The sequence below is a fragment of the Podarcis filfolensis genome (genome assembly GCF_964270895.1).
Source record: "Podarcis filfolensis genome assembly, chromosome: 15".
NCBI lineage: Eukaryota > Metazoa > Chordata > Lepidosauria > Squamata > Lacertidae > Podarcis > Podarcis filfolensis.
In genome coordinates this window covers 44396761-44419060 of record NC_139618.1, presented here as the reverse complement: position 1 = coordinate 44419060, position 22300 = coordinate 44396761, and the positions used below count along the sequence as shown (strand labels likewise).

Below are 22300 nucleotides of genomic sequence, written 5' to 3'. Positions count from 1 at the left end.
TGGTGTACTAGGAGAGCTTTCCTAGCATTTCTGAAATGCCAGGAGCTTGTTTATGTTAAAGTTTGTGGGTCATATATGTTTTGACCCACTGAGTCTGCTGCAACGGCCCTGCAGTAAATTTGATTTATTGCCACTCCGACAAACTTCCAATGGCGCCCACACGCTTCCACTCCGCGCGTTGCCACTCTCCTCAGTTGCCGGATAATACGCAGCAGAAAATGGCTTGTTGATGTGGTCTCTTGAATAACACAGCTCCAACACCAGTGCTTCTAATCCAAAACTCTTTATTTAGTAGCACTCAAAACAGAAAAGAAAACCTGCAGAATCCAGCTGCATGTTCGCAGCTTTCTGCCTCTTAACAAAAACGAAACGACCTTGCTAACGTTCCCAGACAGACTGCTCTCCAGAGAGAGCTCAGCCCCCACAGAGCACAGATCAAAGGAACAAGCATGGATCATGTGGGCAGTGCACCCAGTTGATAAGAATGCTCCTGGAGTGTTAACTAACCCCTGACAATCCAGAACCATAACAGTTTAGTGTGCAGTTGGACACAGTATTAGGCAGCTGGAAAGCTGATAATGTACAGTCCGAAAAAATGGTGGGGTGGGGGTAGACATGTTAAGCATACACACTTATTACACACTTAAATGACCGGCAATGTCAGGGACAGCATGTACAAAAATTATATAAGGGAGGAATGGACTCGGTTTCTGTCAAATCCTAAAGCCACTCTGCCGGCATGACTCCAGTACAGGATTATATCCTAAGCTACTGAATGCAGCTCCTCCAAGAATTGCACTGGAAAACAAATACCCAGAGGCATGTGACTTATACTTACAGCAGGAACAGGGAACCTGTAGCCCTCCAGATGTTGCTATAACTAATCTAATCTTACTTATCTATGCATCCTTTTATGGCAAAATAGGCTTTGCAGTGGTTTACGATGTATAAAAAGCAGTTACAGAAATATAAAAGTATAAACATCCATAATTAAGATATGCAATAAAACAATCCCAACAGCAATTAAAAGAGGCTTAAGTTGAGAAACAAGTGCCTCTTCAAAAGTTGGCAGAATGCCAATACTGATTGGGTCTCTAAGGTTTCAGTAGGGCGTTCTTGGATACCAGCTTCTACAATCCCCAACCAGCAAGAACAATGGTCAAGGAACATGGGGGCTGTAGTCTCACAACATCTGAAGGGTCACAGGTTACGCAACCCTGCAATATCTAAATCCAAGACAGGCAACATATACACTTCAGCTAAGAAAGTTCAGCAATACTGTACCAGAGCAACTCCTGCATCAAAATTCCGGAGGCACAGCTTCCCCATAAATCCTGCTCCTACATAATTAGGTTTCTCCCTGTAACTAAAACACAAAAGTAGATGGTGGGCCATACACTTTGGAGTAGCCAAAGGGATTGTGTCTTCAAAACAAATGGCAAAATCTTCACATAATCAAGAAGCTGTGGAGAACATTACATACACAGTGGCCTTCTCAGATCTTGTTACCAAGCTGGTCCCTTCCACCATCATTTGCCCACAATCCCAGGTGAGCAATCTGCTATTTAGCTCTATCATCTGCTGGAATCTTTCAGTAGAAGGGAAATATGTTCCTGGCAGGGGCCTCTGAGCTGTGCTTCTATGCTTTCAATTATCTCTGCTTGCTGTCTACTGGTTGCAGCTTTCTGTACCTATCACTCAATCAGTGTGTGTTTTTAAGAGGAGGGATAGTCCATGACAACATTTTCTTGTGCAGTTTCTGTACTGCATCTATGACAGGTGCTTTGACAACTTGGTGCCATTTAGTTGTTTGGGATTACAGCCACTCTCATCAGCCACAGCCAACAGATAGCTGGGTATGATAGAAGCTGTAATCCAAAACATCTGGAGGGCACCAGGTTGGCGAAATCTCTGTCTCTCTCATACCCTTCTGTTGGAGTTTTCTCTTATGTCTTAAATTGGCTTTTCCTTAGGTCCATCTATAATGTGAACATAAAATCCTACAGTTGTCCAAAGATGCATATGATTTCTCTTCCATATGCTGCCCCACATCAAGAGCATTTAACGTGGCACAACTATTATTTGATATGCAGACATTTTTCATCACATCTTCATCCAAGGAACTCAGGCAACTCTGTGACAAAATGCTTCGTGAGGAAGGGGCATGATATAAATATTGCACTGGATTCAACTAACTGGTCCAAACTTGTGCAAAGACTTAAACCAGCACAATGGGGCTTTCTCCCCTCTGACCCCATGCCCTCTGATTGGCTGGAGGCAGGGCTCCAAGAACAGCATGGGGGGGGGGAGAGATGGTTCCATGGGACAAGCAAAAATGCTTGCACTGACATAACATTTGTAACAGCACAATGCTGGATTTATTCCTTGATAAACAAATACAGAATGCTGGCCCAAGATTATTCAGTGAGCTTCAAGGCTGAAGAGGAATCTGGAAATGGGTCTCTCTGGTTTAACTCTGGTATGCTATCTACAACACAGTGACTGATCATAGGCACTTTTTATTTTAGCTTTACCTAAGAAAAGGTTGGTTCACTGTCTTTGGCCAGCTGCTGGTGCTCTTGCAATGCTATATTTTTCAGTTAACTGCACAAAAAGGCTGAAAATCCTTTGATCCTAATAGCATAATCCCAAACCCAGAAGTAGGTCCCATTAAGCTCAAGAGGGCATGCTCCTAGGAAAGTGGACAGGATTTCCACTAACTTGTCTTAGGGCTGACATTAATACATAGTTCCCTTCGTAAAACTGGAGTCAGCCACATGAAGCAGGGAATGGGGCAGCAACAAGGCATGGTGACATAACAGCCCTTGCAGGGAATTAGTACAGGAAAAAGGTTACCCCCCCTCCTCATCAGTCATCAGGGCAGTCACCTGCTTTTCCCATATAAAGCCCATTAGAGAAACAATACACCATAACATTCCCAGATGCTTTAGCAGCCCCCTTTTCAACATGCAGCCCGGCTGCTGGATCAGGCCAAAGGCCCATCTAGTGGAACATCCTGTTCTCATAGTGGCCAAGCAGGATCTCAACGCAAGAGCACTCTTCTCACTTGTGAGTCCCACCAAGTGTATTCAGAGGCGTTCTACAACTGACAGTGGAGGGAGAACATAGTTATCATTTTCTAGCTGCTTGAGTTATTAAACAAAAGAAAACATGTAGTCTCATCCCTCAGATCACCATGAAAGTATTTTTTAAAAAACTACTACATTTGGGGTGATTTTCAGTGGGAGGGGGAATTCTGCACATGGAATGTGCAAACAACAAATGTAAAATGTGAGCACATGCACAACGGCTATATGAAGTGGACTAAAACTGATCTGTCTATCCCTAGTTTTAACAGAACTGCATTTTGATGGAAGGCTATGTTATTTATATTTGCTACCTACTCTAAGGAAGAAATATTGTTAAAGGGCACAATGTTCTATAATAAATATTTCAGTAAAGGGTAAAAACTATGGCTCAGGGTGGAACACCTGCTTTCCACGCAGAAGGTCCCAGGCTCAATCCCCGCCAGCTCCAGCTAAGTCTGAGAAAGACGCCTCTCTGAAATCTTAGAGAGCAGCGACACTGACTCAGGCCCCACACTGTGGGTGCCCAGCATGCCCCACCCAAACTGTGATGTCATGACGTCGTAGTGCAGGGCATGAGCTTCAGCAGTGAGGTGACTGGACCTCTCCCACCCAAACACCACACTCTCTTCCACCCTCCACCCAAACTCCACACTCTCTCTTCCATGGAGCATGGTGTCCACGCGCCTGCCCCTGCATTTTGTGGGTGCCCAGCCCCTATACGTGAACTCTTGTGGGTGCTTGGGCACCCAGAGCCCGAGGGAGATAGCGCCTATGTTAATGAGTCACTATCTCTCAGTGTATATGAGTATGCAAGCTATAGCAATATTAGAGTGCTTTATATGAGAAAATATACCTCCTTACACTAACAAAAGTGCCAGATCGTGAGGCCGTAGAACAAGATATGAATTTTTCCAACGTAAAAATTTTCGGAGTAACACATCGGGCTCTCCTGATGTTGAGATTTTATTATGGTCTGTCCAGAACTCCAAAGAAGATAGAACAACTGTAATGTTGAGGCTAGAAAATATCTGAAAAGATGGAAAGAATGCAAACTCAAATAAAGGCAGGGAGAAATACATGTTCAGTGGTTCCATCTTAATTTTCGACAAATTCATCATAAAGATTTGGGTGACTGTAAGTAAGAGCCTGGTCCTAATTTGTGCCAGAGCTCATCAGTCTGCCATTACACGTGCAAGAAGCCAGGGGCTCAGGGCTGGTGTGCCCATGAGGCAAATGTGGGGGTGGCCTCAGGGAGGCAGCCTCCGGACAGCTGGAAGGGGCACCACAGTGCACACATTGCGACACACACACTGTCTGGGTGCAGGCCGATAGTGGGCAGTGAGTGGTGAGTGCTGTGACAAATAGAATCAGTCACCCATGTCCTGGTATCAGATAATTCAATCTAAGCTTATTAATCTGTAGGTTTGTTAGTAAGGAGTGGCCATTCAGACAAATGTAAGGTAGCTACCTTCAGGATGGGGGATAAGATGGAGATAGTAGCCAGGTTTCAGTAACATGTTATACTACATGTAACTTAAGTGTTAGATGCAGGTTTCTGATGAGTAATTTTTTTGTACTGAACCTACTGGAATCTTGTACATATGCCAATAATAATAATAATAATAATAATAATAATAATAATAATAAATTTATTATTTCTACCCCAGCCACTCTGGACAGCTTTCAGCAGAACATTAAAAACAGAATAAAACTTCAGATGTCTTCTAAAAAGTCAGATAGTTGTTTATTTCCTTGACATCTGGTGGAGGGCGCTCCACAGGGCAGGCACCAGCACCAAGAAGGCCCTCTGCCTGGTTCCCTGTAACCTCACTTCTCACAGTGAGGGAACCGCCAGAAGGCCCCCAGTGCTGGACCTCAGTGTCTGGGCTGAATGATGGAGGTGGAGGCGCTCCTTCAGGTATACTGGGCTGAAGCAATTTAGGGCTTTAAATGTCAGCACCAACACTTTGAATTGTGCTCGGAAACACACTGGGAGCCAATGTAGGTCTTTCAGGACCGGCCACTCAATAAAGGTTTGAGAATGAGAATGAGACTTCCAGACTGCATGCACATATAGATCCTTGGGCTCAAATGCTGCCCCCTCCCCATTCCTCTTTTAGCGTGTCCACTTATGGTTTTAAACTAAACAGAGACTTCTGAACTGGGGAGGTTGGTTAGTTTGAACTATGGTTTGTTAACAAGTCAAGATCCCACACCAAGGTTTGATCCTGGTTTGTTTCAACAGTACTTTTAACTAAACAGAGTTCCTCCACCCCACCTCACCCTGGTCCCAGTTCAGACATAAAAGAAACTCTAATTAGTTTTAAATAGGAAGCAAGTAGCTTCAGATCTCCTTCTCATGGCTGTGCCAGAAGAGGGGAGAGAAATAAAGAGTGTGTGAACCCAAGGTTCACTGCTACTAGTGTGAAGTGTTAGGGGTAGCCAGTGTGGTGCCCTCCAGACATTGTTGAACTCCCATTCTCTTAAACCATTGGCCATGCTGGCTGGGACAGATGTGAGCTGTGATCTAACAAACTGCTGGAGGACATCGTTTTGAGCACCTCTGTGCTAAACTGTGTGTTGGCATCATCTGTCTCGAGAGACAATGGAGTGTGCCTCCAGGGGTGATGTCAAACCACTGTGTTAGCAGCACTGAACTGACCTCCCTGGGACACAAGCTTGGGCAGTGCGTCTGGAGGTCCTGGGCTGCCCAGACGAGAAGATCCTCCTCTCAGCCTCACTGATGTGGTCCAAAAGGAAGCAGAGCTTGGCTGCAGCAGTTCTGGAAGGAGGTATACAAGGTGCCATCCATCTGTCTTAGGGATTCCACTCTGGATTTGTGTAGGGTTTATTCCTTAGCCTTTTCTTCTCTCAAAGATATCCCACAAGGCAGCAGAGGTTTAGGATCAGAGTTTTCCTTCTTCCCAGGTTGATGAGCCCCATCTGCCCCTCACTTCCCTCTACAACACATGCAGAAACCGCCTTCTTGACTGTTGGACCCCCTCTTGGCCTCATCTGCTCAGTCTGCTGGAGCCTGTCTTTGCATGCAGGGGAAGTCCCTAACTCACCAAGGGGTTGAGACCCATTAGCTACCCTCACCTGGTTTAGCCAGCCAGCCAAAGCTGTTCCTGGGGTGTGGCCACTGTTGTATGCTGACAGCTTCTAGAAACCACGGGTGAGAGCTGAGTGCAGGGTGGCAACCAAAGTGGACAAACTACCCCAGAAAGAGCATGATGTGTCCCCTACCAGAGGTACTACCCCTCCCCTAACATTCCATACACCCCCTGTGTTAAACCATCGTTTAACATTATGTCCTAAAAGCGTCAGACATGCCAATCTTGTCTTCTATTGTAGGGTAAGTACTACTGAAACCATGCATGCTGTTTAAGTTAGTCAAAACTAAGTGGTGTCTCGATTTAAATGGAATGTAATCTATACTAATTTAACTGGATCAAGACCTAATTATCTGATATAACAGAGCATAATGATCAGTGTTGGCCATTTAATTATTTGCGTACATTATTTATATGCTCCCTTTCCAAGAGAAACATTTTATGTAACATTGTAATGTTGAAATAAGATCACGAGCCATGACCTCATGAGTGTGCATGTATTCCTATCATCCAATGCTATGCAATTACTTTGCCAGAACAGATGCTTGAAAGACAAGGCTGTTAAGAGTGAGAGCCAAGTGAAAACATCCAAGTGGCTCTTGTTATACAAAAGAAAAACAAAACATGGCAGTCACTTACACTGTTGACAAAACCAATAAGCTGTGCTATGCCGTCGGTTACAATTTCTCTGCTTCCACCCAAAAAGTTGTACTGGAGAGAAAAACAGTTGTGTGCATCATAGCAAAAATAAACAATAAAACAGACAATAGTTATGGTAGACTGCCAGTGTTGGCAACAGAATGCAACTTGATATGACAGATGAACCAGACGTTGGGCCAGGCATATATGGAAAAGAGATGTGATTTGAATGCTCTTAGAGCTCGCCTTTCTGTGCATGTGCATCTGTAGGATAGCAGTGAATCAAACAACCTTAGCAGGGTGAGATGGTCTTCAGGGTCCTCAACAACCTCCTGTCATGCTTCAATTGCAGTCTACTGCTAATAAGCTAAGTGAGTATACGGTGTTATCTCATTTTATACTCAGTAGTGGCCCTGCAAACCAGATTAGATTGAGATAAAATGGCTAGACCAAGTTCACCCTATATGCCAAATCTCACCATCTAAGGCTAACACTCTATCCACTACACCAGTTTCCAACCCATGTGCCATGGCACCCTGGGGTGCCTTGAATGATGGTCGGGGTGCTGTAGGCACCTTCCCTCCCTCCTCTGATGCCCTCTTGCATCTCTGCCTCCCAAAGGCTTGCACAGCTGTTTGTTGCAGCAGCCTGGCTACAAGCTCCGCAGGCAAATGGAGCCTCTGAGGCTGGCCAGGGGATGCTGGTTGCCAGGAGCTGAGGCGGCCTCAGAGTAAGCAAGCAAGTGAGTGAGGGAGCCCAGCCAGCCAGTCCACCAGCCCTTATTGTTGAGAATGGCTGAACAAGTAGGAAGCCAGGCAGGCAGGTGCCATGCTGGCCTTTCTTGTGCTTGCTGTGTGCAATGTCTTTCTGGGAGCTGAATGCCCAGTGCCAAAGGGAGCCTTTCCACCCTGCAGGCCCAGCACCACCCACGGCTGCCTCCCAAGGTGAGTAAGGTGCTGGCCTCACGCTCACCTTTGGCTGGTCTTCACTGGGCTGCTAAGGCTGGGGGCATCCTCTTCCCAGGGCCTCTTTGGGGTAGTTCAGAGACCAGGGGCAGTGGCGGCAGCTGCCTGGAGGACTCCCAAGGAGAGGTGGCTGAGGGAATACTCCACAAGGGAGGGTGTTCGAAAAGGGGTGAGAGGCTGCTGACTCTGCAGGCAAGGGGTGACATAACTGGGCTTCTGAGGCTTGGAGTGTGTTTCCCCACAGGGCAGCTGCAGAATGAATGTAGTTGGTCAAGGGAACATGGACTCAAAAAGGTTGAAAACTTCTGCAATGTAGGATATGAAACACATAGCTGTCAAGTACAACATTCCTAGAGTGAACATGGTAGAGGATGCTTTGTACCAGCCAGAATAAAACTTCTTGTTTCCTCCTGAGCTGGAACAAACTTCCTCTGCATGTGACTAGAGGAGGGCATGGTCTAATCCAGCCCCCTCTCTGCCTGGGAACAAAAGCAAGGCAGGGAGCACATCTCTCTCTCTCTTTCGGCTCTTCTCCATTTTGTTTTTCTACGTGTGAGGAGAAGTGACTGCTTGTTTGCAGTCACTTAAGAACTAACTAACTCCTTTATGGGATATTTCCACATATGCAATATACTTTTGTAACGTAAGTCTGCTTTCAGGGATCCAACTGTGAACTGAATGAATGTGAGTAAACTACATTTATATTGACTTTAATAAGATTGTTGTGTTTATTTTTTTAAGAGGGACAAGAAGGGATCCTACCAGAAGAGCTTCCAGTTGATCGCGCCCTATCACAGTCAAAGACCCCCAGGAGAAACCTCAAATCGAGCATGAGGTCGAGCCTGAGGATGTGGGATCCGGTGGGTGTCAAAAGCGGGCTCCCCCTCCCCGGTAAGCTGTTTTGAGCTCTGAGATCGAGGGGGTTGGAGCTGCAACACAATGGATAGAACGCTTCCTTTCATGGTAGGAAGCTGCGAGACTGTGAGGCATTAGTGGTCAATTCTTCCAACGCTAAAATCATTTAAGGACTGTACTATGAGTACCCTTTATATTTGGATTAAAATTTGGAACAATCTGGACATGAGTAAGGGAATTTAAAAATGGATGTCAGTCCCTACCCGCTGATAGAATGGGAAAGCAGAGATGTTTCTGAAGCAAAGAGAAAAGATTTAGAGACTTTTAAACTTCCAAAGACTGGATCTATTAACCCCCAAAAGCAGGTGAAGGGGGAAAGAGGATTTAACATTACTGAAATACCTGCAAAAGCTCTTTAAAAGGTATTTAAAAAGCCACTTGACTCTCTGGAAGCGGTGACCCGGTCAGAGTGGCAAACAGCCATTGTGATGTAACAATAGAAGTTATTTTCGTTAACAATAGAAGTTACTTTCGTTTCCTACTTGGAAATTTTGAAGTTGCTGCAGCGGTCAAACTGAAACATTTTAACCCTTAAAGCGAAAACTGGCAACATACCTCTATCTGAATTGCTTGAGGAGTGAAAAAGGAAAATAAATAAGAACGGCAGGTTGGAAAAATTGGGACTGTATTTTAACTGCCTTGTCTTGCAAACTGGAGCTGTTGTCTGACTTCCAGCTCATTACCCCTGACTGTTTTGAAATAAAAGTATCTTTGACTTTGGAAATCTGAGTTACTAGCGGTGCTATGGCGGGTGAGCCTGGGAAAAAGCCACAAACAAGAAGAGACTCTAAAGACCAGGCTTTCCAAGAGCAAATATTGGAGTTTATGAAAGATAATAAGCAGGGTCTGCAGAGTCTTGCAACATAGGTCAGAGCTAATACGCTCTGTCTCCAGGAATTTAAAAAAGACTTTGGAATTCTGTGCAAAGACCTCCAAGAGGTTAAATCAGAAGCTGCAGGTTTACAGAAAAGACTATCGGAGATTGAAGCTGTTAAACTTTCAGACTTAAAAGAATTACAGGAAGAGGCCCAAACAGCAATAGCTTTTTTACAACTTAAGGAAAGAGAGACATATCTTCGTTTGAGAGGCCTACCAGACATTGAACAAAGAAATTTGAAAGAGTGCTTGGTCCAGGAATTTGTGTCCTTTTGGGACCTAACAAAGGAAGAGGTGGAACCTACAATTGTAAAGGCCTATAGATTTGGACCCAGAGGAAAAAAGGACTCAAAATTTTAAATGATTGCCTGGTAGTCTTTCAAACAAAGGATCAAAGAGATAAAATTTTGGGATTGCATTACAAGAAGAATTTTGAAGTAAAACAACATTCAATTGTTTTATTTAAAGAAATCCCAAAAATTTTCTTGGCAAAAAGAAATAACTATTTGGATCTTACAAGTGCATTGAGAAGAAACAATATCTTCTTTCGATGGGAATTTCCACAAGGCCTTTCATTTAAATACCAGCAAAGGAAACTTCAAATCAGGTCAATTGAAGAAAAGAGATTTTTGGAAAAGAACATTAGTGATTTTGGATTTGACACAGGAGCAGGAGTTGGATCAGCTACAGGTGCAGGTCCGGGATCAGGATCAGGACTTGGGGCAGGAATCGGACCTCCAGATTTGGATTGAGATAATATGGCATTAAGAATTTTATCTTGGAATGTGAACAGACTTAATTCACGGCCTAAAAGAAATAAAATTCAACATGTGCTGTTAAAACAGAATTTAGATGTAATATGTTTACAAGAAACTCATGTAATAAGAACCCACAGGAACGTTCTGCAAAATAAAAAATTAGGCCAGGAATTTATCTCTTCAGATAAGGTTAAAAAGAGAGGTGTTGTGATTTATGTTAAAGAGAAATTCAGACCCAAAATGATCTTTAAGGATGAAGTTGGAAGATATGTTGCAGTGGAATTGACAGTACAAGGCCAAAAACTCTTGATGCTTGGAATCTATACACCAAATGAGGGCAAATTGGAATTCTTTAAAAATTTGTAGGCCACCTTTATGGATTACCTGGATTACAAAATTATCTTGATGGGGGATTTGAACAACAATGATGGATAGAACCCAAAGGCAAAAACTTACTAATGATGGGAGGCTACCAAATAGATTTTTTGAGATGGTGGACAATTTTGACCTGGTGGACATTTGGAGATTGAGGAATCCAATGGAGAAATATTTTTTCAGATGCAAATCTATCATGTAGCCGTCTGGATTATATATGGCTAACTAAAGACTTGACCCCAAGAGTGACTAAATCTGAGATTTGCCCAATCATTTGTCATATCATAATGCTGTGTTGACAAAGTTAAAATTGTCTCTAGAGGGTTCTTTTAGATGGCGGATGAATGATGCTTTACTGAGAAATGATTTGATTGTAAATAAAGCTCAGAAGACCCCAAATGACTATTTTGAGTTGAATTTGAATCCTGAAATTGAAGCAAGGGTCGTATGGGATGCAAGTAAAGCAGTAATGCGAGGTTTCCTGATTCAACAGAATTCTATCAGGAAGAAAGCACAGAATGAGCAAAAGGAAAAAATCCTGTCTCAATTAAAGGAGAAAGAGAAAAAACTGAGATGTAATCCAAAAAATCAAGAGATTCAAAAGGAGATTAAGGCGTTACAATCTCATTATTCACAAATAGTCAATCAAGAAATTGAATGGAAAATTAAATTGATGAAACAAAAGACTTTTGGGGGGGCCACTAGGGGGCGCATCGGAAGATGGCTGACAATAACATCTCTCCGACCCACACGAGGTAATTTGGAGGCTATGATGGGGGTAATTAGCCTCCTTAACCCCCCCCCCCAGGATTGTGGGGGGGACGGCCCTTGCCTGCTGTGCCCTATACCACCCCTGAATTTGTGGGGATGGGGGCACTAGGCACAAAGCCCTCCTGTGGGATTTCGGCACTCCTGGACGCCGTCTCTGATTCGCACCACTAGCTGCAAGAACTTCAAAAGAAACAATTTGGACGAGATGAATTGCACATACTTCAAGGAAGGAGGGGGAGTAAAGACTGCTGACAGAAGAGATCTCTGATAAAACAAGACAAGAATAAAACATGAGAAGATACGTCAAGATACGGTACGGCAAATGACTGAGGGGGGAGGGGAAAAAAGCTTTCCTTTCTTTTTATGTGATTAAACAAGAATCCCCTCCCCGAATGAGTCAGAAATGTCGTTTTAAGGACTTAAGCTGTAGATTTAAGGCTGTGTGGAGATAAACTTTTGAACCAAAGCAATGTTTCAAGACGAATCTGGAAGGCAAAAGAGTTTTGGAATGACGCAGTTAAAAATGCCGTCGCCATTTTGGGAAGCTCTGTTGGAGGTCTTGAGTCTGGGAGGAGAAAGAGAGAAACAAAGCTGTTTATATATCATGGATTAAACTCCTCAGTGGGATTTAAGAGTGACAACTTCGTAAAATTATGATGGAAAGAGCGATGTTATCTATGAAGGAGATGATATATGGAAACCATCTGGACTTGGATTGGAAGAACGGGAAATTCATACAGGATTATTATATTTGTGTTTATCGGCTTAAGGAGACTATCAGAAGAGATCATAAAGAAAAAAGAGAAATTATATGAACAAGATATGATGTGGAAACAGCAAGATAAGACTGGATAGAATTATGAACTCTGTTTGGACTGATTGGGACTGATTTGGACATTAACGCAGTAGCAAGAAGATGATTAGAATCCCCCTTTGGATCTTGAAGTATGGGTCCCCCCAACAAAATTCAAAATTTGGCTTTGTAATTCGGAATTTATGTGATGTGATTTAATTTGATGTGATTGGCCAGTTAATAAAAATTATTAAAAAAAGAAAAAGAAACAAAAGACTTTTGAATCGGCAAATAAATGCGGAAAATTATTGGCTTGGCAATTAAAAAGAGACTGAAGGAGAGTACAATAATTAATATTATGGAGTATGGAAAGAATATTGAGAACCCAGTAGAGATTCGAAAATGCTTTCAAAAGTACTATAAACAGCTTTACAAAAAAGAAAAAGAAAAGGAAAAAATGGAACAGCTTCTGGACAAAAATGGATTGCAGAAAATTCCAGCGGATAAAAAGAACCTACTAAATGAACTGATTACAAGACAAGAAGTTGAAGGGGCAATTGCCCAAATGCAAATAGGCAAAGCACCGGGACCTGATGGCTTAACATCCAAATATTATAAAATATTTAAGGATTGGCTGATACAACCATTGATGGATGTTTGTAACAAGATATTACAGGGGGACAAAGCACCAGAGTCCTGGAAAGAGGCATCCATCACTCTGATACCCAAACCAGACACAAATAGAGCCCAAGTAAAGAACTACCGACCAATTTCTTTGTTGAATGTGGATTATAAAATATTTGCAAATATTTTGGCTACAAGATTGAAGAAGGTTTTGAATGAGCACATACATAAAGATCAATCAAGCTTCCTACCTGAGAGGCATATGAAAGATAGTATTAGGAACATAGTGGATGTGTTGGAAAGATTAGAGGTAAAGAGGAAAACTAAAGCAATGTTAATGTTTATTGATTCAGAGAAAGCCTTTGATAATGTTTTTTGGAGCTTTATGAAGCAAAAGTTATGTAATATGGGGGTCGGTCAAAACTTTTAAAATGGTATTAATGCAATTTACTTTGAGCAGAAAGCAAAAATTATAATTAACAATGTGGTCTCAGAAGAAATTAGGATTGAAAAGGGAATCAGGCAAGGGTGCCCACTTTCCCCCCTGCTTTTTATTTCTGTCCTACAGGTGCTGTTGAACATGATAAGGAAGGATGAGGAAGTTAAAGGCATAGTAGTGGGAACTAAACAATATAAGTTAAAAGCCTTTGGTATTGACTTTACAGGACCTTGAGACCAGTGCAATCAAAGCACTGAAGATAATTCAAGAGTTCAGACAAGTTGCAGGTTTCAAATTGAATAAGAATAAAACCAAAGTCTTAGAGGAAAAAAATAACGATACATGAAAAACTTAATTTAGAGGAAACCACAGGGCTGAAGTTTGTGAAAAAGGTGAAGTATCTGGGTATAAATATGACTCCAAAAATTTGAATTTGTATAAAGACAATTATGAAAAGTTATGGAAGGATATCAAAAGAGATTTGGATATCTGGACAAGATTGAAACTATCTTTGTTGGGCTGAATTTCAGCGGTAAAGATGAATGTATTGCCTAAGTTGTTATTTTTGTTTCAAGTTGACAAGTTGAATTGTTTTAAGGAACGGCAAAAGGTATTATCTAAATTTATCTGGCAGGGGAGAAAACCCCAGAATTAAGTTTAAATTATTAACAGATGTGAAAGAGAGAGGGGGTTTCTCCCTGCCAGATTTAAGTATTTACTTTGAAGCAGCATCCTTTTGCTGGTTGAAAGAATGGTTTTTGTTGGAAGATACAGGTGTTTTAGATTTGGAAGGTTTTGATAATGTTGGCATGCATATTTATGGTATAATAAGATAAAAGCTCACAAAGGATTTAAAAATCATATAATTAGAAAATCTTTGTACAATGTTTGGATAAGATATAAGGATTTGTTAGAAAGGAAAACACCATTGGAAGCTAAGACCCATAAAAGGTTGAATATGAAAGCCACATGGTTGAAGTATAATGATATTTTGATGGAAGTAGGGGACCAATTTACATTGAAATCTTATGATCAGTTGAAATATAAATTAGATGATTAGTTTCAGTACATCCAGATAAATGAAGCATTTAAAGTAGATAAGAAAATTGGTTTTCAAACAGAGAAATCCAAACTGAAAATGGAATTATTAGATACAAAAATGAAAAACTTATCCAAGATGTATAATTTATTACTGGAATAGCATACGAAAGATGAACAAGTGAAATCTGTAATGATTGAATGGGCTAGGGATGTGGGGCACAATATTATGATGGTGGACTGTGAGAAATTGTGGAAAAAGGGAATCCAATTTACAGAATGTAGTGTATTAAGAGAAAATTTGATGAAAGTGATGTATATATTGTACTTAACACCAGTGAAGTTAGCAAAAATGTATCATACTCATGATAATAAACGCTGGAAATGTAAGGAAAAAGAAGGAACCTTTTACCACATGTGGTGGATGTGCCCCAAGGTAAAAGACTTATAATGGGAAACGATTTATAATGAACTGAAAAAAGTGTTTTAAAACACATTTATTAAGAAACCAGAAGCCTTTTTACTTGGTATAGTGGGGGCTGAAATCCCCAAAAAGGATCTTACTTTTTTTCTGTATGCCACAACAGCTGCGAGAATATTACTAGCAAAGAATTGGAAGAAATAAGATTTACCAACTATTGAAGAATGGCAAATGAAGATGATGGACTATATGGAACTTGCCGAACAGACTGGGAGACTCCGGGACCAGAGAGAAGAGATGGCGGAAGAAGATTTGAAGAAGTTTAAAGAATATTTGAAAAAAAATGTTAATATTTAAATTAGAATAGCTTTGGAAGTGGATATAGGCTGTAGGGTAGAAGTAGAAGACAGTGTATTTTAAAATAGTATTATATGTAAAAGGCAAAAGATTTATACGATCTGAAGAGAAACCAGAGTATAAATATATGTAAGGGATAAAATGTGAAGATTTTTATGCTAAAAGTACCGTATTTTTCGCCCCATAGGGCGCACCGGCCCATAGGGCGCACCTAGTTTTTTTTGGGAGAAATAAAGAAAAATATTTTTATTTCCTCCCCAGGCGCGGGGCTGGGGCTGGGGCAGGGGAAGCCCGAGCTTCCCCCGACCCCATCCCCCAGAACAGGCTGCTCTCTGCAAGCCGTGAGAGCCCTCCCACGGCTTGCAGAGAGCTACCCGAAGCCCGGGCGCGACTGCTCAGCGCGCCCAGGTTTTGGGATGCAGGCAGCTCTCCGCAAGCCGTGGGGAGCCCTGTGGGAACTCCCGCGTGCTCCCAAGGCTTGCGGATAGCTTCCTGAAGCCTGGAGGGCGAGAGCGGTTGGTGCGCACCGACCCCTCTCGCTCTCCAGGCTTCAGCGAAAGCCTGCATTTACCCCATAGGACGCACACACATTTCCCCTTCATTTTTGGAGGGGGGAAAGTGCGTCCTATAGGGTGAAAAATACGGAAAGTATGATTTTAAAAAATGGTTAAAAATTAAGATATATATAAACTGCCAAGGATGAGGTAAAATGAAAATCAGATAGGGAGGACTTGGGGAAGCTCACCTAACAATGTGAGCAAGGATAAGACAAGGATAAGACAAGAATTTGTTTGTATTGTTTGTTTGTTTTTTTCTGTTAGTGCTGTTTATTTGTGTTATCAAATGAATATTTTTTTTTTTTTGGAAGAAAGAAAGAAAGAAAGAAAGAAAGAAAGAAAGAAAGAAAGAAAGAAGGGATCTTACCAGGAATCCTATATATTTAGAGGCTAAAACTAGCCTGCAACAAGTTGTGCGTTTGAAAAGGGAATGTTGAAACTCTGCTTAGATATAGAACTTGCTAACACAAGTTAGGAAGGATATCATTAAACAATATATCCTCTCTTGCCTCCCTGAACATTCCCACATGCACAACACCATGCTGGTTCAATGAATTGCCTTTGCAATTTAAGAAGATGTGTTTCTCGTGGTCAGTAACTTACCAAACCCTTATCCAAAACGATATATATTTCTATGTATCTGTGTACTTTAGTGACATCTGACAGTGGCTGAGGAAAGACAAAATAAATCACATTTAGTAATCATTTTTGTATTTTGGTCCCTAGAGCTTTTATAATGCAAAATGGCTTAACGTTAGCAGCAGATTACTAGAACCAAGCCTGCATCAAGCTGCCCCACTTTTTTCAGGCTGTGCATTGCATCTGTATTGTAAGCCTACTAATCTGAGTTCTCAGGGAGGACTCCAAATAAAAAATGAATATTGATGGTAATTACTCCTAAAGGCCAGTTTAAGAATGAAATAAACCTCTTAGCACTTACCACAGTATCTGAGAGCAGCTTATAAGGCATGCCCTCACTCCCCAGTTGTCTTTCTGTAGATGGCAAATCTTCTCTCCTAAGTGGACTCTGGAGGTTTTTGTTGTTTATCTGATAAATCAGGTGCTCAAAATTAGCTGAGGATTTCAAATGCTCAATTCCATAGCTGACATTCTCAAACTGCAACAGCCCTCTGGAAAAAATAGAAAGTACTAGCCAAGGTTCAAGGAGACCTCGGGTTACATATGCTTCAGGTTACATACGCTTCAGGTTACAGACTCCGCTAACCCAGAAATAGTACCTCAGGTTAAGAACTTTGCTTCAGGATGAGAACAGAAATCGTGCTCCGGCGGCGCGGCGGCAGTGGGAAGCCCCATTAGCTAAAGTGGTGCTTCAGGTTAAAAACAGTTTCAGGTTAAGAACGGACCTCCGGAACGAATTAAGTATTTAACCCGAGGTACCACTGTACAGGAAAAGCGAGCTTGTTGTTGTTGTTGCTGTTTAGTCGTTTAGCCGTGTCCGACTCTTCGTGACCCCATGGACCAGAGCACGCCAGGCACTCCTGCCTTCCACTGCCTCCCGCAGTTTGGTCAGCATAACTTTTATATGCCTGTTGTCTTTGTCCATGAAGTTTCCTTGGCAGGTGGATCACGTTTGGTCAGAACTCTCCACTATGACCTGTCCATCTTGGGTGGCCCTGCACGACATAGCTCATAGCTTCTCTGAGTTATTCAAGCCCCTTCGCCACGGCAAGGCAGTGATCCATGAAGGGGAAAGTGAGCTTAATTAACCTCAAACCCATTGTGGGATGCTAAGAATGTTTTTCATTACTCCCTTTACGCTCTGAGCACACGATACCCCACCTCACACACAGTGGGTTTCTGATCGCTCCCAAACAAACTCCCATCCCTAATCTTGCACCTCACCTCCACTTCTCGGTGCTCATGTCCCAGTAAAATCCTGCCCATGACTTTTGTCTCACCTTGAACACTCTCAGTCCCTTGAACACATCCTGCTCCACCCTTTCCCCTTGGCTGCCCTTTGATGATGCTCTTCCTTTGAAAACTAAGGGCTTGTTGGGTGTAGTGAAGGGTTAACCTTCTGTGTCTCGAGCTTGAGGGGGGAAGGGCTTAGAAAGGAAGTAAGCCAGGACGTTACGTCAACAGCTTGTTATGCTGTGAGAGAGTGCTTTCGATTTCAGATCGGTCGCTGCACTGTGGATGTGAGGAGTCAGAGAAAATGCAGCTGGACACTGATGGTCTTTGATGGATTGTAAATAAGCTATTTGCTGTACAATAAAGCTTCTAGGATAGAAGAAGCTGTTTGGATTGATTTACTGTCCTTCTCACATTTCGCTGTGCATTCTGCTACGTTTGCTTTCTCCCATGCTTACGCTGAAAAACAAGAAGCTGGAAGACGCTCGCAACGGGAGCATAACTGGACGGAGAAGCAATAAATCATAAAGGACAGGTTATGGCTCAACGCCAAGAGTGTGAGAAAGGACTTGAAAGGCTTTAAAAGACTGGACGTCGGCTTGATCGACTGCCAAAGAGAACAAAGGGCAGATTGGAGGAGGCTGACGGAGAGGGAGCATTGGAGCCAAGACTTTCCGGAACACCCAGTTGGCAAGAATGAGTGAGTACTCCAGCCAAAGAAGGGAAAGGGAAAGCATGGCAAAGCCCCAGGGACATGGCTTTGAGTTTAAGATGCCGTGTCAGAGACTGAGTAGCCATAATTGGCTGGAATGGTCTTTTGCAATGGAATTCCTGCTGGTGGGAGAGCAGTTATGGCACTTGGTCCAACCCCCACATCCTGCAGCTGGGAAAGCAAAGGCAGAGAAGGCTGCAGTTCAAAATGAAATGGAGCAGCGTGTGCTTAGAATTTTGGCTGAAAGTGTGGAAGCTTATCTTGTGCCGGTCCTACAGGGTGCCAGACAGCCAAGGGTCGCTTGGGAATCCCTCCGAAAAGCTTGTGAAGCTGCGGTGGGAAGCAAGGGCCGAGAGGTGGCTGCACCAGAGGGGGAGAGCCAAGATGGCGCCGGCCAGTTTCTTGAAAGCTCATCGAAAGCTGGGAGGAGCTTTGAGCCCCCAAGGGGGGGGGTGAAGGGACTGTTGCTGTTGCTGTGACTGCTGCTGGTGCTTTTGCTGTGCCTGGGAGCAGTTTGGATGCTGCAACGTGTCTGTGTGAGGAGCCAGGAGAGAGGCTAAGATTCGGGAGCCCTACACCCATCAGAGGGGGTGCAGGCAAAGGTCCTGGAAGCCCTGTGAGCAGTGGGGGGGGGCAGTGAGCAGTGAATGCTCAGAGAAGCCTCTTTCTCCAAAAGCTGCCAAGTGTTGTTTATGCCGTGAGCCGGAGCCTAGCCATGGGAAGCTGAGTGCTACTGTAGGCTTCAAGGCCAGCCATCTGGAGCAACCTCTGATAAGAGCTTCGGAGCTGCGTGAGAACGCCGGGAGAAGTCCAGTCTCCAAGGCAACTGAGAGAGTTGCATCTACGGAAGCTGTGAAGGTCGTGGGCAAGTCTCCCTGCCGGGGGGGTCTGTTGCTGTGGCAACCAGACAGGACATCTGCAGAGGCCCCAATGAGGGGGGGGCAGCAAAGAGAGTGTTGCTATGGCAATGCTTCAGGAATGTCAACAACCAGACACTCTGACTGTCGTCATTGACTCTGGAGCCACAAACACTTTAGTTCCATCTGCTGGTTTTTTGCGGAACTGCAGGACAGTAAAAACTGACAAATACATCACCCTTGCTGATGGGAGTAGAAGAAGGCTGACACAGTCAGGATATTTTTACTGTTCCTTTCTTAAACATGAGGTCAAAGCTTATGCAGTGCCAGGCTTAGCCAATTGTTTGTTAAGTGTGCATGATTTACTTGCTGATGGTTTTCGTGTGTCTTTTGCAGGTACCCAATGTAAGTTTTCCAAGAATGGGAAGCACTTGTACACAGTGCAGGCGAAAGGCAATTTGTTTGTTGTAGAGTTGCCTGTTTCTACAGAAGAGGATGACACCAAAGATGCAAAGGGGCAATGTGTGAATGTAGCGCCCCACGATGGTTGTCCACATATCTGGCACAGGCGATTTGCCCATATGAATTGGGGATTTATCCAGAAGGCACCTGAACTGACACAGGAGTGCAAATTTAAGGCTTGTGACAGGTTCTTGGATTGTAATACTTGTAAGTAAGCCAAGATTGTCACAGGCTCTTATCCAAAGTCAGAGAGACAGACCACTCAACCCTTTGAGTTAATTCATGCAGATTTGTGTGGCCCCATGTCAGTTGAGTCATTGGGGGGGTCAAAGTTCTCTCTGCTTCTGATTGATGATTTCTCGAGAAATGTGTGGACATTTGCTTTACGCTCTAAAGGGGAGGTGGCTAAGCTGATCAGGGATTGGGTCACCACAGTTGAGGTAACCTTCTCCACCAAAGTGCGTGGCTTTAAAAGTGACAGAGGTTCGGAGTCCACTGGTTCTGCTTTGCAGGATTTCTTTAGGGAGAAGGGGATTAGCCACCAATTGACTGCTCCTTACTCTCCGCAGCAAAATGGAGTAGGGGAGAGGAAAAACAGGACGATACAGGAAGCGGTGTCGTCTGTACTGTGGGATGCAGGGCTACCCCAGAAGTACTGGTCTGAAGCCTGGCGATTTGTGGTGCATACTCAGAACAGAGTGTACAACTCAAGTGTAGGGAACACACCCTATTTCTTGCTGCATAGAAAGAAACCCAAGGTGCACTACCTTCGTGTGTTTGGTTGTGAGGCCTGGGTTCTTATTCCAAAGGCTCTATGCAAGAAAGGTGAGCCAAGATCCAAAAGAATGATCTTTGTTGGGTATGAGCCTGGCTCCAAGGCCTGGCGGTTTGCATACCCAAGTGGAAACCAGTCAAGGTTGGTGATCAGCAATAGTGCTGAGTTCTGTGAACAAGCTGGATGGTCACGTTTGCACGCTAATCCAGACGTGATTTCACAGCCGTTCTATGACTCAGACGTTGAGGAGGAGGAGGAGGAACTTGTTGCTGGGGACCGTGGTCCAGAGCAACAGGGTCCACCACAGGGATAGAGTCCAAGGCAGGGACAGCTCAGGATCCCTCAGAGGGGGGAACCTAGAACACTTCCTCAGGTAAGTGTCAAGTCTGAGCCAAAGAGTGAGCCTTCCTCACCTGCTGGACCAGTTGTAAGGCCCAAGAGGCGCAGCAGGTCAGAGGGGGAGGACACTGAAGTTGAGGATGTTTTAGCTGGTCCCAGTGAGTCAGAAGGGACACCAGGGTTCACACTGAGGAGATCAGCGAGGACAAGGAGGCCTCCTGATCAGTATGACGCTTCAGGCGTCTGGGTAGGTGCAGCCAGATGTGAACCTGAATTCTTTGAGGATGTTCAGAGTCTACCTCAGGAAGAAGCAAGTAAGTGGCACAAGGCAATGGACAAAGAGATGAGGTCCATGGAAGACCTAGGTGTGTTCTCACTCACAGAGTTGCCACCGGGCAAGCAGGCTGTGAGTTGCAGGTGGGTTTACCGCCTTAAACCCACTGATGCTGGAGAACCGCAGTATAAAGCTAGGTTAGTTGCTCGTGGATTCACTCAGAGAAAGGGAATACACTTCACTGAGGTGTATTCGCCAACTTCACGAGCAGAGACTCTGAGGACGCTTTTAGCTGTTGCTGCACACAGAGGCTGGAAGGTAAACCACTTTGATGTGGATGTTGCCTACCTGAACTCAGATCTCCAGGAGGAGCCGTACATGCTTCCTCCTCCGGGGTTTGAGATTTTGAGGCAGTGTTGTGTGGAGATTGCACAAATCCACCTATGGATTACGTCAATCAGCCAGAAACTGGAACATGTGCCTGAATGAAGCCTTAGAAGAGCTAGGTTTCAGAAGAAGTGTTGCTGATAGTTGCCTTTATTTGAGAGGATCAGGTGCAACACAAGAATACGTGCAGATTTACGTTGATGATGTCTTATTCTTTTCAGAGACAGATAAACAGGCAGAAAAGTTTGCCAGAGAGCTAGGTAAACGGTTCAAGCTTAAGCAGCTTGGTGCTGTCAAGACCTATTTAGGTGTAGATGTTGTCAAAGCACAAGATGGGAGCTTTTTGCTCAACCAGAGAGGCAAAATTGAGCAGCTGCTTCAGAAATTCAGGATGAGTGATTGTACGGGAGTGAGAAGTCCTATGGAGACTAGTTTTGTGAAGGATAGTCAGCAAGTAGAACATGCTGTGTTCGAAAATGCTGAAGTGTTTCAGTCAGCCCTAGGGAGTTTGCTGTACTTGTCCCAGTGGAGCAGACCAGATATAGCATTTGCTGTCAATCTGCTCAGCAGGGAAGCCTCAAACCCTAGTGTGCAAGCCTGGAATGCCATCAAGAGAGTTCTGAGGTATATGCAGGAAACCAAAGACTTTTGTCTTAGGCTACCAGCGCAAGGTGAAGTCAAACTGACTTGTTTTGTGGACTCAGACTGGGCTAATCTTCAGGATCACAAATCCGTGTCTGGTCTAGTGGTGAAGTTTGGGAACTCGGTAGTTGGATGGAGGTCCAAGAAGCAGAGTCTTATAGCGCTCTCATCCACTGAAGCTGAGTTCAGTGCTCTTTCAGAGGTGTGCAGAGAGAGTTCTATGCTTGTTTGGTCCAGGAACTCTGTGGAA

The 22300-nt window shown here is 43.7% G+C and overlaps 1 protein-coding gene across 11 annotated transcripts in view; it reads right to left on the bottom strand.

Moving 5' to 3' along the window:
• Positions 1 to 22300, bottom strand: part of LOC310750423 (disintegrin and metalloproteinase domain-containing protein 2-like) — an 85203-nt gene that overhangs the window by 39443 nt on the left and 23460 nt on the right. For 7 of the 11 annotated variants that reach the window (XM_083588528.1, XM_083588522.1, XM_083588529.1 and 4 more), the window contains exons 6-10: positions 16671 to 16860; positions 16334 to 16399; positions 6842 to 6913; positions 3951 to 4117; positions 1285 to 1366 (exon numbers count right to left, since the gene is read on the bottom strand). In XM_083588528.1, the coding sequence (XP_083444654.1) occupies positions 1285 to 1366; positions 3951 to 4117; positions 6842 to 6913; positions 16334 to 16399; positions 16671 to 16860 (577 nt within the window). The remainder of the gene's footprint in view (positions 1 to 1284; positions 1367 to 3950; positions 4118 to 6841; positions 6914 to 16333; positions 16400 to 16670; positions 16861 to 22300) is intronic. The other 4 variants (XM_083588531.1, XM_083588532.1, XM_083588524.1 and 1 more) reach the window with 3 other exon arrangements.